At 49.0% G+C, this 19,418-nt stretch overlaps 1 protein-coding gene across 7 annotated transcripts in view; it reads left to right on the top strand.

The window, feature by feature from the left end:
- RAP1GAP2 (RAP1 GTPase activating protein 2) overlaps window positions 1-19,418 on the top strand; it is a 210,913-nt gene that overhangs the window by 43,574 nt on the left and 147,921 nt on the right. Inside the window, exon 1 of one of the 7 annotated variants that reach the window (XM_036906115.2) lies at window positions 191-285. The exons of the other annotated variants lie outside the window; for them this stretch is intronic. Within the exon in view, the coding sequence (XP_036762010.1) occupies window positions 269-285 (17 nt within the window). The 5' untranslated portion in view covers window positions 191-268. Of the gene's footprint in view, window positions 1-190; window positions 286-19,418 lie in introns of those variants that run through there. 7 annotated transcript variants of the gene reach the window in all.

The raw sequence follows: 19,418 nt of genomic DNA, 5'->3' as shown, positions 1-19,418 counted from the left end.
ATGTGGGTGCCTGTGTGGTGCCTTTTTTTGGCTTTAGCGAGTTCCTATGGTAACCACGAACATGTCTGTTTTGGGATCTGGAGTCTCCAGGCGTGAGTGGCTACAAAGAGAAGCAAGGCGGGCGGGTGCTTCGCTGGCAATTGGGCTGTGGCCTGACTTCATTGCCAGGCACTGGGGATGCATCTGGAGGTGCTATTTGCCAGGCAGCAAGGTCTGCAAACTCTAGGGATTCGTGTGCTCCTGGCCCTCATCCCGGCTGGTCCCCACCATGCCCAGGAAGCCCTGGTGAGTCCCTGTTCCAATTCTTGATGGACAAACACTTCCCTGGGTCTTGAGTGGGTCTTGTGGCATCTGCTAATGGGCAAGCAGGGTGCTGGCTGGCAGCTTGAGCCAGTAGGTACTCAGCATTGGGGCTCTTCTAAGATGGGTGTGGGCCTGCAGGCAGGAGGGCCTCTGCTGAGATGCCTGGGCCCTGTGGGGGTGTTCTCCGTGTGACTGGTGAACTGATGGCCCTTGTCAGTTCATAGGACAGGACTAACTGTGGGGAACAGGGCAGGGTTGCAGGAGAGCAGAATGTGCATGGGGCAGCCTGTGGCCTGCCAGCCTGGGCCCAGCTCTCCCTGGAGGGCCTCCCCTACCGTGTTCAGCTCCCTGAAGGAGTCCTTGTAGAGCCAGGCCTCTGGCCACGCATTTGAGCTTCTTCACAGGTCTCCCTAGGCCCAGAGGTCTGCCAGCCTGGCCTGGATGGGAAGGCTCAGAGTCCCGTGGAGAGGGTTAGAGGGTTCTGCTTGCCTCACCAGGAGCTGGATTTGGCCAGGCTGGGGAATCGCTCTAAATGGGCTTTGGGAGGAGGCTGCGGTTGCCACACTGTGTGTCCCCTGTGCTTCCTGTCCACACACTGTGGACCTGTCGCCCCTTGCCACCTTTCAGAGAGGCCCCTGGTGGACAGGGCTCACGTGTCCGGGAGTGGTGAGGGCACAGTGCACACTGCTGTCCCCTTCCTCCTGCTGGCCCCTCCGGGGAGGGGAGTGTGCATGGCAGTGTCAGGAGGGGATGTAGAAAGCACCTCTGACTTGTGCTGGGAGGGCCCCCCCAGGGGCTAGCTGCTCCCCTGCCTCTGACAGAACCCCGGGTGCGGCTACCCTGGGTTGGGGGTGTAGGGCAGGGGATGCTGGGTCTGGCTGTGGGGGTGACCTGGTGAGGGGCAAGGCAAGCAGGCAAGTTGATGTTCTGTGCTCTTTCCAGGTCATGCAGTCCTTCCCTAGCTGGGAGGCTGAGCCCAGGGCATACTCCTGGCAGCGTTCCCTGGGAGCATTGAGGGAGGGAGAGGGGAGCCTTGAGGAGAGATCCGCAGATCTCAGGAATCCTTGAATCTTAGGACTGGAAATAAAAAAGTCAGATCAGCACAATGTGAATCCCTTGTGTCCCTAAAATGAGTTACCCAGCCTGAGCTTGGCTACTTCCAGTGCTGGGGGAGCTCATTACTTTGTACGGATGCCTTTTCTATTGCAACACGGCTCTGGGTGTTTCAGATCTGACCATTATTTGCCTCTGTAGCTGCCATTTCTTGGTCCCCCCACCCAAACAAGGCTAATCCCACTCTCTCCTGAGGGCCCTTCCGATTTGGAAGGTGGCTCCTGATCCCTGCGTCTTCTCTGCTCCTGGCTGGTCATCCCCACCCCTCAGCTGTGCTGGGATCTCTCGCTTCTGGGCTGGTCTTTGCTGGAAGGGTTCAGGTTTTTCTGGCTTCATCTCAAAGAGGGGTTGACCCAGGCAGCTTGTGGGAGCCCAGTGGACGTGAGGAGGGACAACTAGAGGGCATGGGCACCAACCTTATTTGCAGATCAGTGTGCTGAGCCCCCCAAGCCGGGGATGTTCGTGGCTTGAGATGACCCAGCACCAAGGTGGTGGATGCTGGACCGGGACCGGAGCGTCAGCTCTTGGGCTCCATGCGGCTTCTGGCCCTTTTCTGCTTCTCCCGACTCCTCCACGGTTACAGATTTCTGACTTAGGACCTCATCTCTTCTTTCTGAAGACAGCTCTGATGCCTGTGTGGATCTGGTGGGGCAATGCACCGCTGTGGGGAGGGGTCTGGGGTCATGTGTCTGCACTCTGCATGACGGACGCTGTCTATCTCCCCAGATCTTTGCAAGAGAAGCTGGGAATCTGGAATTTTAGGCAAAATCTTGACAACTAACTCAAGCCTTGTGGCCTATGGGGTACCTGTGTGTCACCTCTGCTCTGAGAGTATCATCTCTCTCAGGTCTTGGCGCCTATCTCCCCGTAGGCTATCCCCTGTCCCTCTCCCCAGGCCACCCTTTCCCCCGTGCTCCCCCTGCCTTTAGCTGAGGATTGATTGTTTCCTGCTCTGCCCCCAGATTGGACTTACTCTCAATTAACCTTGTCTGTCTTCCAAATCCAGTTCTTTCTCTGTCCCTGGGGTGTGAAGCCCTTGAGTCACAGGTCCTCACCCACCCTCTGGGTTCGGGCCCAGGGACCCTGGCATGGGGATGGCCCCCAGCCCCAGCCGGGGTGCAGAGCAGCCTTGGTTGTGCTGACTCCCCAAAGCCTTCCCTTTCTGGCGTTAGCTTTCGCTGTCTGTGGTCCGCAGCAGATCGGTTGACCCTCCCCTCCCTGCCGGGGCAACAGTCCCAACCTCTCTGCACTTTGCTATCACCTGGGAGGCTTTAAAAAATTCTTATGCCCAGGTTGCAGTCAATTCCAGAATTGGAAATCAGAATGTCTGGGGTGGGACCCAGTGCCGGTATGTTTCAGAGATCCCCAGCTGATTCCAATGTGCAGCAAAATTTGAGACCCCCTGTCCCTGGGGTAAGCAGGTGTTCCTGTGAGTGGGTGAGGTGGGGCTGTGTGTTGGATGGCTCCGGGAGAGGGAGTCACTGTAGGCCGGGGGTTCTGTTGACCCTGGGGCTGCAGGAACCTTTGTCGTGGGGGCTGCCCTGTGTATTGTGGGGTGTCAAGCTGCTAGCCCCTCTGGGATACCAGCAACCCACTCCTCTAGTAGTGACCATCAAAAATGTCTTCAGACCTTGCTGAATTCTGGGGTTGGGGGTATAAAAGCCCCCCCCCCCCCACTGAGAACCCTTGCTCCAGGCCCAGCCAGGTTCACCTTTACAGCATTCTAAGATATGTGCAGAAGAAAAGGCTACTACCCGGTGAACCTGTCTTACTGGTTAGTTCATGGGCTTTGGAGTCAGGCAGCATAGGTTTAAAACCTGCGTTTGCCGGCTAGGTGACCTTGGGCAAGCCATTTAACCTCTCTGTGCCTTAGTACATTGCTAGGATTTTTTTTCTTTTCTTACAACCTGTGCCACCTCTTGACCTTAAGCTGCAGACAGATGGCGTGACTTGCTGTTTTCTGGCGCTTTTCAGCCTTGACGTCTTTGCTTATGCTGTTTTCCTGGCATGAAACGCCTTCAATTCTTCCTGCCCCTTGTGGTCTGGTGGTTTCTGCAGTGTCCCTCTCCCCTTGCGATCTGAGGAGGCTGTGGGGGCCTCTAGGGGGCTCAGCCTGGGCTCCCTCACTGCTGTCCAGGTGAGGTGGCCGGCCCCTCCCTGCCTTGGCCTGAACTGTGAACAAGCAGGTTACCGCAGCGTCATCTTCCACCCCACGCCCAGCTCATTCTGAGAGGGTGGAGTGGGCGGAAATCCGTGCCTGGCAGACCACAAAGCCACATAACTGACTTCTGGAGCCCTGCCCTGGGGAGGGGGTGTATGTGTGCGTGAGGGCCCCATTAGTTGTCTCGCTGCTGTCAGAGGCCGTCTGGAATCGAGGAGCTTTGGGCTACAGGCATTCCCATGCCCATTTCTGGGCTCAGGAACAAGACCGCATGGGACAGTCCCTGTTCTCACCCTGCCAAACCCTGTCAGCCAGCGCAGCCTAGGCTGGACCGGTGGTTGCCCAGCCTGGCTGCAGTGCAGACCCACCCGGGAAACTGCTTCCTCAGGCCTGGGTGGGGCCCAGGAAATCTGTGTTATCAGAGCCAGCTGGGTTTGCAGCTGTTTGGGAACCAGTGACATTTACAGCTCTCGCCCCCCACAGTACAGATGCAGTGGTTAGGTTCATGTGCTCTGGGTGACCTTGGGCAAGTTACACAACCTCTCTGGCTTCAGTTTCTTTCTCTGTGGATAAAATACTTACTATAGATACTGTTGTTAAAAGATTTAGAGGATATCGTCTAGGTGAAGCATGGAGCACAGTGTCTGTTACATAGTTAATGCTTGGTCACATCACCTGCCATAATATTTCTGATGTTAGTAATAATAGTCCTGGGCTGTATGGACACATAACCATATGACATGTCCACGTGCATGAAAGTATTCTGCCATGGGCAAACTCGTACGATATGCACCCAGACCCAGGCCCGCTGCCGAGGACAGACATGGGCAGGTGGTAGGCATGCGTGAGTCAGTGGTCCCTCTGTAAACATCAGGAGGGCAGACGTGTATATGGGAGGCCTGGATGATTGGGGCTTTTATTTTATGCACACTCTGACATTCCTAGAGTTAGCAGCACCTGGGCTAAGCTCTGGGAGCCCAAGGTGCCCCTGGTTTCCATAGTAACCACAACGCAGTGAAAAGAGGAGGCAGTAAGAGGCGGAGATGACCTGTGCCAGCTGTGAGGGGCAGCCTGCCTGCCAAGGGCCTTGTTTCCACACCCTTGGCCATACTGAGGCTCTGGTCTTGTTTGTTGACATGGCAAACCTCTGCGTACTGATGACTCAGAATTGACAGTTAATGTTTGTTGCACTTTTTTTAACCCTTTAAAAATGGTGGTAAAATATGTGTAATGTAAAATTTAGTATTTTATGCATTTTGAAATCATACCATTCAGTGGCGTTTAGTATAGTTCATACTGTTGCACAACTATTACCAATGTCCATTTCTAGAACTTTTTTATTATCCAGACTGACACTCTGTACCCATGAAACATTAACTCCTCATCTTCCCCTCCCCATGCCTGGCACCCACCATTTTACTTCCTGTCTCTATGAATTTGACTCTACTAGGGACCTGATATAAGTGGACTCCTACCGTATTTGCCCTTCTGCATCTGGCTTATTTCACTTAACATAATGACTTCAGGGTTCATCCATGTTGTAGCATGTGTCAGAATTTCCTTCCTTTGTAAGGGTGAATACTATTCCATTGTATGTGTACAGTGGGCACTGGGACTTCTGGGCTGTTCTGAATAATACTGCTGTGAACACGACTGTATAAATATCTGTTTGAGACCCTGCATTTGGTTCTTTTGGGTATATACCCAGAAGCAGAATTGCTAGTTCATATGGTGATTCTATATTAAATTATTTGAGCCTTTTTTTAAAATAGAAGAAAGCATCATAAGGTTAAATCCCTGTAATCACTCCTTCTTGGCCACATTAACCCTGCCTCCTCCATCCATGGAGGTGAGCACCATCAGGAATTTAGTGTTTTTTCCCCCTCAGTCTGTTTTTAATACTTTCACATCCGTATGTGGGTATCTAGAAACACTACAGTTTTTTGTGCGTATTAAGAATTCACATGCATGATGTCTTTTCGAATTTATGTGTTTTTCATGGTGGTGGTCTGGCATCAGGTCTTGGCTCAGCTGCTTACCAGCTGTGAGACCTCAGGCAGGGGACTTAACTTCTCTGTGCATCAGTATAGTCATCTGTAAAATGGGAGGAACAGTAAAACCTATAATTTTCTTGTAGGGTTATTTTTGGGATTATGTAACAACATGGGGATGTTAAGTGATGTCAGTGCATCAGTTGTTACCATCAGAACTCTGCCTTTGTGCCTCATACACAGATTTTGGAATCTATCCGTGGTGTCTTAGATCCAGTTCCTGTTCAGTTACCAGGTGGTATTGTTTTGTATAGACATAACACATTTTTCCATTTCCCCCATTGTGTCTCCTTCTGATGAATACTTAGATTGGTTTCATTTTCTTACATCACAAACAATGCCATAGTAGCTACTACTCACATAACTCTACCCTCATGTGACTCTATGTATTTTAGTGAGAGCTGGGGATGGGCTTGGGGGAAGGGACCTGGAGGTGGGGTTGTTGGGGTGTGGCTCTGGCAGTTGCAGCCAGATTGCCCTCAAGAGAGTTTTCCCAGTTATATTTTACCAGGGGTGTGTGACTTCTACTCAAGCCCCCTTCCCTATGTCACTGGTATTTAGTTTTTACATGCATTTGCCTGACCACACCAAATTTTGTGTTATTCTGTATTACACAAACATTAATGTCACTCTGAATAAGGGAATGAAAACACTCATGGCCTTCCTGAGGCCCTCCCTGCAGGCCCAGGGGTTGTAATTATGTTCTCTTTTTTTTCTGTGCTGGATCACAAGCATTTCCCCATATTGGTATGGCCCTTTTCCCCCCTTTTAAAAATAGCTTTTTTTCTTGGTTATAAAAATAGTACATGTTCACTGTAGAAGATTTAGAAAATACGTACAAGTATTGAGATGAAAAAATAAAACCCATGACCCACCACCCAAAATGTTATCACTTTGATGCCTTTCTGTAGTCTTTTTGTGCCTTTTAGCTTCCTTTGAAAACTTGTTATATAACAACACTTTCAATACCATTAAATATTCTTTAAGCACATGATTAAAAATATGCATACCATCCTATCATTATGATGTTCCATACCATACTTTAACTATTGCTTCATTTTCAGATATCAAGGGTGTTTTTTTTTTTTCAATTTTTAACTATTAGTAAGTAATGCTGCAAAAACATCCTTGAATATAAATATTTCTATGTATCTTATTTCTTTGGCTGCCACTGAAGATAAAATGTTTTCACACAATTCTTTTTAAATTTTTTTGAGAAAATATTTCTTAATGACTCCTGCCTAGTTTCCTACTGGCATGTTCATTTATTTCTTGTGGGATCGTTGGAGCTCTCCTTTAATTGAAGCTGTTAACACCTTGTCATTCATAATTTTATTTCCAAATAGTCTTTCTCATTTTACCCTTTCCCCATAAATTTGACATTTTTGTTTTTTCGTGCAAACATTAAAAACTTTTTAAGATTGTAAAACCTATCAATCTTTTCATTTGTGATTTCTTTTGTTACTTTTATGCTTAGAAAAGTCCTCCTCCATCCAAAAAGTTGATGGTTCCCTATAAGATCATTTTCTTTTAAACAGTTTTACTTCCTTTTCACATTTAATTCTTTAATCCATTTAGAATTAGTTTGGGGGAAGATGAGTGATGGAATTATAATTTTATTTATTTCCAAATAATCAGTCAGTTGTTCTAGCACTAGACTTAAATTTTCTACTCTCACCACCACGAAGTTGTTCCCTATCCAAAGATATCCTCCTGGGTTTCTATTGGATTCCATTGACCTGTATGCTGAATCTTGTACAGGCTCAGATGTGAAAAAGAGCACAGTCTGCTCAAGTAATGGGTAAGCTGGGGTCTCAAAAGAGGGGAAGAATCAGGACCAGACAGTGGGGGGCCTGGGTTGTGGTGGTGGGCTTGGAAGGTCCGACTTCCAGGAGTGTGTGTTCAATTTACTGAGCTATGGGGTGATAAGAGGTTTTGAGTAGAGGTGTGGAAGGCTCCAACAGAGCTTTATAGGAAGGTCACTGTGGCTCCTAGGGCAGACCTGATGGGACCCTGGAGCAGATGGACGTGGGCTAGCAACTGCTTGAGCGAGAGGTGAAGGCGGCTTCAAGCATGGGGTGGAAACAGACAGATGGCTGCAAGATGCTACAGGGTAGAATCTGCAAAATGCGGAGGCAGACCACACTTGGGCTGGAAGGCAAAGGGGGAATGCACAGAGTATGCCCTGGTGTGGCATCTGGGTTACTCAGATAATCGTTCTATTGATCAGGCCTTTTCAGGTTATAAAAACTTATATGAGCATGGTTGAATATAAAGTTATGTAGGGCTAATAATAATTTTAGCAAACATTGTGCACTTATTTGGTGCAATTCTACTGTGTGAAATACATTATCTTGATCTTCACTTGATCTATGAGATGGGTGTTCTGATTCCTATTTCACAGATCAGGAAAATTAGCCTCAGAGAAGTTGTCACTTCCAAAGTCACACAACAGGCATCTGGGAACTAAAGCAAGTTTCTCTCTCCAGACCCGTGCTGTGTCTGCAGTAAGGAGGCACAGCAAGGCCCTGGGTAGGTCCTCAGTCCTGTGGGAGCCCAGTCCTTCCTGGATTCCTGGTCCCCATACTGCCCGGGACCACTAGTGACCCTCCACAGGCATGGTTCCGCTTGTCTTCCAGTGGCAGGTGTCTGCAGCTGCCTACTGCCTTGTCTGAGTGTGTTTCGTATTCGCATGCCCTAGGAGAGGAGCTGATTGGTCCATTGGCCATCATCTGCTGGTCAGGACTCTGTGAAAGTGGCCAGAAACCAGGTCAAACAGCCCTACGTGAAAGGAGGTGTCTAGGTTTTTTGTAACCTGGAGGTCCAGGGAGTAGGTCTGTCTGGCTTGAGGCACAGCTGGATCCCAGGGCTCAAACAACCCTCTGGATCAGTGCTGTCTAATATGGTCTTGTGTAAATTTAAATTAACTAAAATTAGTGCAATTAAAAATTCACTTCCTTTGTCACGCTAGCCACATTTTAAGTGCTCAGTGGTCACCTGTGGCTAGTGGTTACTGTACTGAACAGCACAGATCAAAACATTCCCATCATCACGGGAAGTTCTGTTGGACAGCACTGGCTGAGATGGAAGGCCACACTCACTTGGAGGTTTTCCAACGGCTGGACAAGCCCAGAGATTCTGCCCAGTCTGTGATTTGTCACATGCTGTTGACTTGCTCCCAGGCCCCCGGGGCTGCACAAATCCAGTGCCACTAGGTGGCGCCGAGGAGGCATCCAGGAGCTGATACTTGGCTGCTGGGAGCTCACCTAAAGCCCCGGCTTCCTCAGGCCTGTGGCGGTGAGCCTAGAGCGCTGGTCCATGCCCAGTTCAAGGAGTAAGTCATGGGCCTGGCTTCTCCCACACTCGTACTCAGACGCACACACACAGGTGCGTGCGTTCAGATGGCCTCACCTGGGTCATGCACTGTCATGTCCACTCTCAGAAATACAGTCCCCAAAGGCACAGGCAGGTTCATGCCAAATTCCATTATAATGGCAACAAAAATAGCTGCCAGTTCTGCAGCACTGCCCTGTGACCTCGTTCCATCCTCACAACTATCCCACGAAGTGGCTTCCGTTTTAAAATGGAAGAAACCAAGGCTCAGGGCAGTTAAGTGACCTGCCCAAGTGATGGAGTGGCATTCAGCAGGGGCTGTCCGACTCCCTAGGCTTTGTCTTCTGTTCTCTTGGTCATACTTACTTCTGAGCACAGGCCCGCAGGCAGGCCCAAGATCGTGCAGACACAGGGCAGGTGTGGAAGGGCAGAATTGTGCTCTCCACTTGCACAGGCACACACAGGATGCTGCTGGTCCCACTGAGGCTGGAGGGGCACGTGGAGTAATGGATGGAGTTAAAATGGGGAGAGTTATGGTTGCTGCTTCCCAGGGGTTTGAGGCAGAGGTGTGTGGAAAGTCTCCTGGTAAGTGTAAACTGCAGTGAACAGCGTGGGTTGTGCCTGGTCCAGAGTACTTCAGTGTTATGGGCTGGAGGATGGGCATGGGGCTGGCTTCCTGAGACCTGAACTCTGGCACTTTCTCCATTTACAGCTGAACCCAGATTTCCAGGTGCTGTTGGAGAAGTGTTATCAGCAAGGAAGTTGGATGCGCTCTCTCTATCCCTTGGACCACATTAGTTTCTAGTCATGTAGAATGGGGAGGCTGTGTTCAGAGAGGATGCACCTCTGTCTTATGTGTTTTGATCTCCCATAGTGGGGTCTACATTCCTTGGGGTGAACTGGGATCCAGGCTTTGTCAGGGGACCCCAGCAATGTCAGTATGCCCTGTCCCCCAAATGGTGTGGGTTCAAGAATTTATAAGTGTCTGAGAAAGAAAACCTGTTAGGATTCCAATTCAGTTAAATGTTTGCCTTTATCTTTTTTTTGGTATCTCACGATCTACTCTTAGTCAGCTGCAAGTATTGAGTAGGTACCATTGTGTGCACTGTGGAGGGCCCTCAAGCATGCAGAGTAATGGGGGCTGACCGGGACTTCTCACTAAGCTGCATGCCGTGTGCTCCCCCCAGGTTGGCTGTCCAGAATTCACCACTCATGTACCCAAAGAGGTGGCTGTATTCCTGAGGGACTGTGGATCAAATAAGAGCACAGTGCAATACTAGAGCAATTACTGATTAAACGGAATGGGGAAACAACAGAATTGAGTGGGAAATAGTATACTGGTTGTAAGTTATGTTTACTGAGCAGAGGTAAGGAGGCTTGGCTGGGGAAGAGGAGGAGGTAGGTGGGGATGCCTGTGGCGATTCTCTGAGGGAACACCTGGCATCTGGGAGTGTCTAATTTCACCAAAAAACCTATGCCCCCACTTTAAACATAGGCTTTTCACTAGCATTTTTCTCACCTTCATCACAGGGTCATTTTTGGCTCACAGTTTGGACAGGAGGGGAGAAAGGAAGGGAAGAGGAGAAACTTTGCCGATATAACTGGGTCAGAATTGGAATAGAGAAAGCGGGAGCACAGGACGTTCATGCCTTTGCATTGTGAACAGCACTGAGGTCGCATGCCAGAGAAAGGAAGACGTTTGCTTATGTAATGAATATTCACTGGGCACCTCCCTTGTGCCAGGTGCTGTTAGGTGCTGGGGATCCTGGCTCTGCCACTCACTGATGCACTTTCTTGGGCAAGCACCTGAACCTCTCTGAGCTTGTGTGTCTCCATCTGGAAAATGAAGATTGTGCGAGTCCCTGCTTCACAGTATGTTTGAGGGTTAAGTGAACTCATGAATGAAAAGTGCTTAGTACAGTCCTCAGTGCTCACGACTGTAGCTGTTACTGAGGACCCTGAGAATGGCTAAGTGATTCAGGGCCTTGTGCCTGCACCCAAGGAGCTACAGTCGGTGTGGAGACAGACATTTAACAGCCAACTGCAAAGCTCCAGGAAGTGCTGGTAGAGTTATGGGAAGGGCAGTGAATTCTTCCTGGTGGAATCAGGGCAGCTTCCTGAAAGAGGTGGCATTTGGAAGTTGAAAAGGAATCCCCTTAGGATGGAAGGGTTGTGGGGACCACTTCAGACGGAGGGAACAGCAAGGGCAAAGTCACTGAGTGGGCAATTGTATGAGAAACAGTGAGGCGGGTACTGAGGCAAGTGTGGGGTCTGCTCAGGGAGGGTCTAGGATGTGGTGCTGAGGAGGAGATGGTTGCTCCGGGGGACTGGGATGGGAAATGCCTGTGTCCTTGGTGATTTGGGAAGGCAAATTTGGGAGTCCTAGGGGTGGATTAGGGAACTGAGGAAACTTAGCTCTGATGAAACTGGAGGTGGGGACAGTGCTGGAGGGGAGGGGCCAGTGAAGGTGGAATCTTCAGACCTGTGTTTGATCCACAGGAGTGAGGGAGGGGTGGGGGATGGAAGGGGAGGTGGTGGGCAAGATGGAAGTACATGCAGTTCTCTCCTGTGCCAGCAGGTGGCGCCGTGAGCCCAGGACAGCCCGCTCTTGGGCGTGGGCAGGTGGGCAGCTGGGAGAGCAGGTGCCTTGACCTCAGGTTTATACCTCAGGATGTACACTCTGGCTCTGGGGAGATGAGGCTGACGCACTTGGGAGCCCTGGCCAGAGCCAGAGGGCAGGTGAAGACTCCTGACTGTTCTTCCAACACTGTTGTTTTCAGTGTTTCTTTGTTCATCGGCTTGGTGGTGGTGACCGTTCCCTCCCCGTTCTGTGTATCTGTGTCTTCCCCTTGTCTCTTTGCTTTTCCCTCTTGCTCTCTATTAGCTTCTGCTCCTCCCCTCTCCCGTTGCTCACTGGTGCAGCTGGTTCCTGTCTCAGAGATTAATTACTTGCTTTCCTGATGTAGCTCATACGAAGGGTGTGGTGAGTTAGGCTCAGGAAGATACTGTTTCTTATCTCTGTGCCTACCCCTCCTTCCCGGGGCTTCAGTTCTCCATGGAAGGAAAGGCCAGGGCTTGGGCAGTGACCCCTATCAGCAGAGAATGTTTCTGGGGACCCCTCTACTCCAGGACCTCTGAGGCCCAGCTCCCAGTGCCATGCCCGGCTCACTCTTGGCGCCGTCATCCCTGACAGTGGGGAGCGGAGCTTGAACCGACAAAGGAGAAAAGGACAGCAAAACAGATGGTGTGAAACAGCAAAAGAGCTCAATGAAGGGACAGTTACAAAAGGGTCGCTTTCAGTTAAATGATAAAGGGTCTGCCCTACCCTAATTTCAGGACAAGCCCTTTGAGTAATTTCTCAGTGGAGACTGAACTGGCCACAGCCTGGTGTGGACCTGGCTGTCATCTGCCAGGGTGAGCACAGTGGTTAAGAGTTTGGTCTTGTCTTGCCAATGGGTTTCAGCCCCAGGCAAGTTCACTATGGATTCAGTGATACCGAGGAATGACAATGGAACGTTCTTGGGGTGAAAGGCTCTATTACATGGCTTGTTCTCCCAGTGATTTTTTTTTTTTTTTAGTTTGAGCACTAGAATTGCATCTGCATCCAACAGTCTGCAGGTCTGTAATCCTCCTCTGTCTCTGCCTCCTCCCAGAGTACAGGCAGAACTTTTTATATAGTGACTCAGTCAATCATAGCTTATTGCCTATGGGTGTGCAAGCAGTAGCCTAGCAGCAGGCCAGTTATATTATCAAGTAGTTTAGGTTCAGGCGAGGATCCTGGCCATAGGAACTTTCACTTTAACACACTCCACCCCTCCAGGATTCTCACCTCACAATCTACACGCTCTCAATCTTCTGCAATGGTCTCTATGTGAGAAAGCTGGAGCACTGTAACCAGATTCCACAATAGCAATGGAGGATAACAACAATATAGAGATAATAACAAAAATTATGATACAACAAAATTTTGATACAGGTAACAAAAATTATAATAATCCTCAAGCCTGAGGAGGTTATTTCAGCTATATTCCAGTTCTACTCAGATGAGTTCATGACTCACACTTAGTAGTGGTACGGATAGGGAGCTCTGTGCACCCCAGTGAGTAGCAGTTTTTTTGCTAGGGTGTGTGTCCACAAAGACCTTAAGGGTGGTAAAACACATGTTTTAATGATACCAACATAGGCAAATCTTGTCCATCAGGTAGGTGCACGTAAGAGAGTGGTCCTGTGATAGGACTATAGCAGGAATGGGGTCCCGTCCAGATCTATCATACCATACCTTTACCCCTCTGCCCATGGGGGTTACTGAGGGGTCTATATATAGTGCTACTAGAGGTGCATGCACTGGCCATAATGATAAAACTCCCCAGTAAGATGCTCCTACCTTCTGGTGGTTCAGGATGTACTACTGTGATATTTGGGGGCTGCTCTGCTGTTACTCCAGGAATAACAGGAGGCCAGCTTCCAGGCCTTGTCCCCAAGGTGCCAGGAGAGCCAGCCATAGTTGGTCCATGTGTTGAAATGTCCAAGGCCATGTCCACTCAATGGAGTCTCCAGGGTTTAGTGCAGTTGGTGCTGGCAGCAAGATATTTTGGTGGCCAAACCTCAGCTTCAACGATTCTTCCTTGGTTTGTACTTGCAGTTGTACAGGGGAGGCAACAATATGTGTTAACATGTCTGCGGGGCTCAGGGCTCCCTTTTGGGGTCTTTCATTCAAACATTGTAACACTGTCCATAAGCGGACTGACGATCCCCACAGACTATTGGTGTCTGACTTTAGTCCAGATTTCAACAAGCCATTGTGCCTCTCTAATATGCCTGCCATGGTAAGATTGTATGGCACACGAAACTTCCATTTGATTCCCAGCTGTTGCACCCATTATTGCAGTGTATGTCCAGTAAAATGGGTGCCCTGATCACTCTCAATTACCTGTGGTCGGCCATAGGCAGCAAAGAGACGCTCCAGGCCTCTTTTGGTTGTCTGCTGGTCTGCACAACAGGTAGGAAAAGCAACCAGAAGTCCAGTAGCTGTGTCCACACAAGTCATGGCATATTGGTACCCTTCAGACATGGGCAGAGGCCTAACATAGTCCATTTGCCACCTGACGAGGGGTATTGGCCCCTGAGCTATTGCCCCATGTTGCTGTAGAACTTGGTGTAAGTCCCTTTTAGAGCATACAACACATTCCTTCCAGGCTCTGTTGACTTCTTCAAAGGTCAAAGGTAAGCCCCACTGATGGGCTACAGCCCACATTATCTTTTGCCCCACATGCAACAAATGCTGGTGTAGCCACTGGACCACATCAGAGGCAGGCTTTCCTTCTAACCAACGTATCTGGGCCAATTCATCTGCTTCATTATTTCCTGGGGATGCCAGTGACAAATGACCTGTCACATGGTATACTGTAACTGTTTTAGTCTGACGACAGGCCCACAAGTCTTGCCACAGTCCTTGCCCCCAAAGGGATTGGTAACCAACCAGTTGACATGGTACCATGTCAGTAGCCACAGGGTCAAGCCCTGATAAACAGCTCAGCTGTCAGTGCAGACAACTATAGGGGAGGGCTCCTGGCTGATCACAAGCCACACGGCTCTCAACTCTGTCCAGTGGCTGCTCTTCCCCTCACCATCTTCCATCCATATTGTCTCAGTCTTAGGATGGAAAGCTATGGCTGTCTGTTTTGGGGCTGCCCATGGCTGGAGCCATCTGTGTACCATGCATCTTTGGGTATAGGGGCTCTTCCCTCCTGATAGGGACTCTTTGGTACTAATGGTTCTAAAGTAAATTCTTCCTGCTTTTCACTATTATATGTCACCAGCCCCAATAAGCCTTGGAGTTCTTCACTCAAGGGGCTACTAGAGAGGGCACTATGCTGCTATAGGTATGCACCCCACTTGGCCAGTGTAGGAGTTTGTGCCACACTACTCCTTGGCTTTTGGGTCCAGTCTCGTACCCACCCCAAGATGGGATAGGTGGTTATTACCTTTATTGGGGCCATTCCAGTGATGGGTTCTGTAGCCAGCAAGGCATGATACATGGCACCCAATTGGTTTTCTATCAAGGTGTATCATACCTCTGCCCCTTTCCAGAGTTGTGATCTGAATCCAATAGGTTGGCGAGTTCGTTTAAGCCACTGCCAAAGACCCCACCCATAGCCATCTTCAGTCACATGAACATACAGCTCACAGGGCCTTGATGGGTTTATCACACTCAAGGCCTGCATGGCCTAGACTGCCCATTTTGCTGTAGTAAAGGCAGATACACATGTCTCATCCCAGTCCCACCTGATGCCCTTTTGTACCAACTGGTATAAGGCCTTCAGAATTTGCGCCAAGCAGGATAAACACTCTCCAGTAGCCTAGAAGACCCCGAAACTCCTGTAACAATGCTACAGTTGTAGGGGTAGGAAAGGCCTGGACTTTATCTATGACTGCTTCTGGTATAACTTTAGTGTTACCTGACCAGACGACCCCCAGGAATTTGACTTACAAACCAGGTTCCTGAACCTTCGTGCTTGTTCACAACCTATCCTTTCTCCTGTAGATGTTGCAGCAGTCTAGGTGCTGTACCTTCTAGATCTGAAAGAGAATCAGTGTGAGCATGACATCATCAATATAATGGTACAGCCGCACTGTTGGTGGTTTCTCCCGTGCTGCCAAGTCCTGGGCTGCAAGTCCGTGAAAGATGGTGGGGCTGTGGAGGTATCTGGGAGGATGGTGAAAGTCCATTGCCATCCTTCCCATGTGAAGGCAAACTGTTCCTGACTTTCCTGCTCAATGTCAATGAGAAAGAAGGCATTAGCAAGGTCTACCACATAATGGTATGTTCCTAGTTCATGGCTGAGGGTATCCATCAAGCCTGCAATAGAGAGGACAGCAGCATGCATAGGGGGTATGACTTTATTCAGTTCTCTGTAATCCACGGTCATATGCCAGGAGCCATCTGGCTTTTTTACTGGCCACACTGGGCAATTGGAAGGACTATGGGTGGGATTTATAATACGTACCTTTTCCAGTTCCTGGAGAGTTTCTCCCAATTTCTTTATGCCCTCTAGTAGGCAATTTGTATTGTTTGGTATTAGTCACCCACAGAGGCACAGGCAAAGCTATGGGTGGGTGCCTAACATGTCCCCTCAGAACTGCCTTCACCACATGTACCCTCAGTCTGAACTGACCTGCAGTGGTCTGCAGCCACAGACCCTGCAGGATATCTATCCCCAAGATATATTTGGGGATGGAAGAGATGTACACAGTATACTCCTTTGTGGGTAGACGCCCTATTCCCAAAGGGATTTGGGCTTGTTTCACTCTGATAGCCTTAACCCCTTAGCCATCTATAATAGCGGGGGTCCTGGGAAACCGCTCAGGGTTGCCATAAATCATTGAACATTCAGCCCCTGTGTCCACCAGAGCCAGGACCCATTGTTTGTTCACTGAGGACTAATGGATAAATATTTCGACATGTGGCCTCCAGTCCCCGCCCTGGTCCCTCAGGGCAGGTACCTTGACCTTCCCCTCAATCAAACTGTGTTCCCCAATCATCTTCCTGTGTGGGTTCAAGTGAAGTTGGCTCACTCTCCAGCAGGAAGTCTTGCAAATACACAGGTCTGATGTGTATTTTGTAATTGCTGCCTCAAGGCAGGCTGAGCCTTCAGGGAAGCTAGCTTTCCCATCTCTCATCCAGACAGAACAATTCCATCCACCCCTAAGTCCCACAGACACAGGAGCCAAGGTAATATTGACTCCAAGGGCTTCTGCCTAAACCAAGAGCCCAAATCCACCAGCCCAGCCTGAGTATAGGGGCGGAGCATAGAGTGCTCCACGACCTGGGGAGGGGGCTGCACCTCTCCTGGAGGAACCCTTGGTTGCTGTGTCTTTATTTTCTTTACCACTGGGCATGTTTTCAATATAGGAGGGGTCAGTGACTCTGGCACCACCCCTTCATCCTTCCCCAGTGCCTCCATTTCCGGGGCTGATGGCACCTTTCTCTCCCCTTCCCCGAGTGCCTCTGCTACACCCTTTGCCTTTACTACTGTGCCTTGCAGCAATGTTAGCTCAATCTTCAGTAGCTCTCTTACCTTCATCTCAATGCCTCTCAGCTGGTGTTCTCGTGCCACCTCCGCCTGTGCTTCCTTCAGGAGTGTGTCCTTCTCCTTCATGGCCTTTGCCTCCTTCAGAGCACCTGGCAGCGTTGCTGTCTCATTCTGTAAGGGATTGTTTACCTCCTCCACTGCACCTCGCAGCACATGTTCTTGCACTACCTCTTCTTGTGCTTTTTGCAGGGTTCCATCCTTTTCCTTCATGGCCTTTACCTCCTCCACACTACTTTGTAGTGATACCATTTCAGTCACCAACAAATTTTTTACCTCCTCAACAGCACCTCGCAGCCAGCGTTCTTGTGCTGCCTCCTCTTGTATCAATGCCATTTCAATCTTCAGTGAATCTACAACAGTTCACAGCTCATGTTCTCGTGTTGCCATTTCTTGTGTCTCTTTCAGGAGCATGTTCTTCTCATCTGTAGACTTTTTTAATACTGTGAGAAGCAGCCAATCCACAGTCCCTGCTGCCTCCTGGGCACTCTGTTTCTCAAAGGACCTACTTACTATACCAAGGGCCACCCCTATTGCCTCAGGTATCACCTCCACCTGCCTCCAGTCCAGGTGGGGCCCAGCCCTCTAGGAGGCAAGCCACCTCAGACCACATACCCACTGGGGACATTCAACTGTCTCCCCATTCATAAGGACAGCCTGCTGAAGCACCCGTCCCATTAGGGCAGCCTGTTCTTTTCCTTGGTCAACAATGAATCCAGCCACGTTGCCAATTGTCTTGCCAATGGGTTTCAGCCCCAGACAAGTTCACTATGGATTCAGTGAGACTGAGGAATGACAATGGAATGTTCTTGGGGTGACAGGGTTTATTACCCAGCTTGTTCTCCCTGCGGTAGGTCGAGCACTAGAATTACGTCTGCATCCAACAGTCTGCAGGTCTGTAATCCTCCTTTGTCTCTGCCTCTGCCCAGAGCACTGGGCAGAGCTCTTTATATAAATAGTGACACAGTCAGTAATAGCTTATTGCCTGTCAGTGTGGAAGCAGTAGCCTAACAGCAGGCCAGTTACATCACCCAGTAATTTAGGTTCAGGTGAGGATCCTGGCCATAGGAACCTTCACTTTATCCACAGGTCTCTTAAAATCTCCTGCTGTGTGCGAAGTCCACCTCTGCACTTTACTGAGGAACCCTGGGCAAATGACTTAACCTTTTTCTCCCAGGGCTTCTACATCTGTAATGGGAGTAATAGTGGTATATGACCGTGCAGGTTGTCATGAGATTGTCTGAGGCAATGGGAGTACAGTGTTTGCAAGAGTACACACAGTAAATGCAATGAAACTGCTTGCTGTGATAATAATATATTATTTATTAATTAATAATACATCTATACTTACAATCTATTGTTAGCTAATTGGTGTTACTATAGTAACAGCAATATAATGGTAATATATTACTAGTATAACATTTTGAGCTTTTTGGACTGCCTGGGAAACAGCACTGAGACATTTGCTTCGAGAAGGACTCACCTTCCTACGCTTGTGATTATATACAAAAGCCAACATCCATGAGTGCAGGTCTGTCTTCATTGGAAAGATAACATAACACCGTGTTAAAGAAAAGATGAGAAAGTGAACCAAAAAGCTCCTGTAATTAATCCTCCCTCTCTAACACAGAAATGATTTACAAGTTTAAAATAACATAGCTCAGTGGTTCTCAAAAGTGGACCCCCTGAGATATTTGTTAAAATTCAGATTCCTGGGCTTTACCTCAGGCCTGCTGAACTGGAATCTGAGGAGTCTGCAACTTTCACAATGGTCAGTGACTCTGCTTAGACACACTGGGTGTGAGGCTGGTGATTGGAACCCTTGAGCATTGGTGGGTTTTGCCTGCACCGTCAGCCATTCCATTACCTGAAGCTGGTCACCTGCACTAAGTTGTCAGGACTCTGAGACCCACGTTTGGCCCCAGTGTGGAGGGCATCCTGAGGGACCGAGCCAGACTTGCCAATAGCCTTTTCTCCAGGGCGTAGATAAGTGATCTGAATCCCTGTTAGTGGGCATTCAGGTTGCTTCCAATTCTTCACTACCAAAATACCACTGCAGTAACCATCTTGGTGCATGTAGTTTCTTGCATGTGAGGAATTTATTTCCTTAGGATATATTCCCAAAGGGAATGGACTTCTGTTTTTATGACTGTTGCCAGGTGTTTCCACAATGCTATCTAAAATATTGTGGTGATTCTAATGGCTGCTATTTATTAATTTATAATTTATTTTGAAGAGTAGATGTATTTCCATATATTTGGTTCAAAAACCAAAATGATATAAAGATACATATGGTGAGGAGATTTGCTCTTACTGTGACCCACCCTGCCTCCCTTCTAAAATCCATCTGTGGGGTTTCATCTCAGT

This window comes from Manis pentadactyla, chromosome 4, assembly GCF_030020395.1.
Source record: "Manis pentadactyla isolate mManPen7 chromosome 4, mManPen7.hap1, whole genome shotgun sequence".
In the NCBI taxonomy this organism is placed as follows: Eukaryota; Metazoa; Chordata; class Mammalia; order Pholidota; family Manidae; genus Manis; species Manis pentadactyla.
This window is presented reverse-complemented; position numbering and strand designations above follow the sequence as displayed.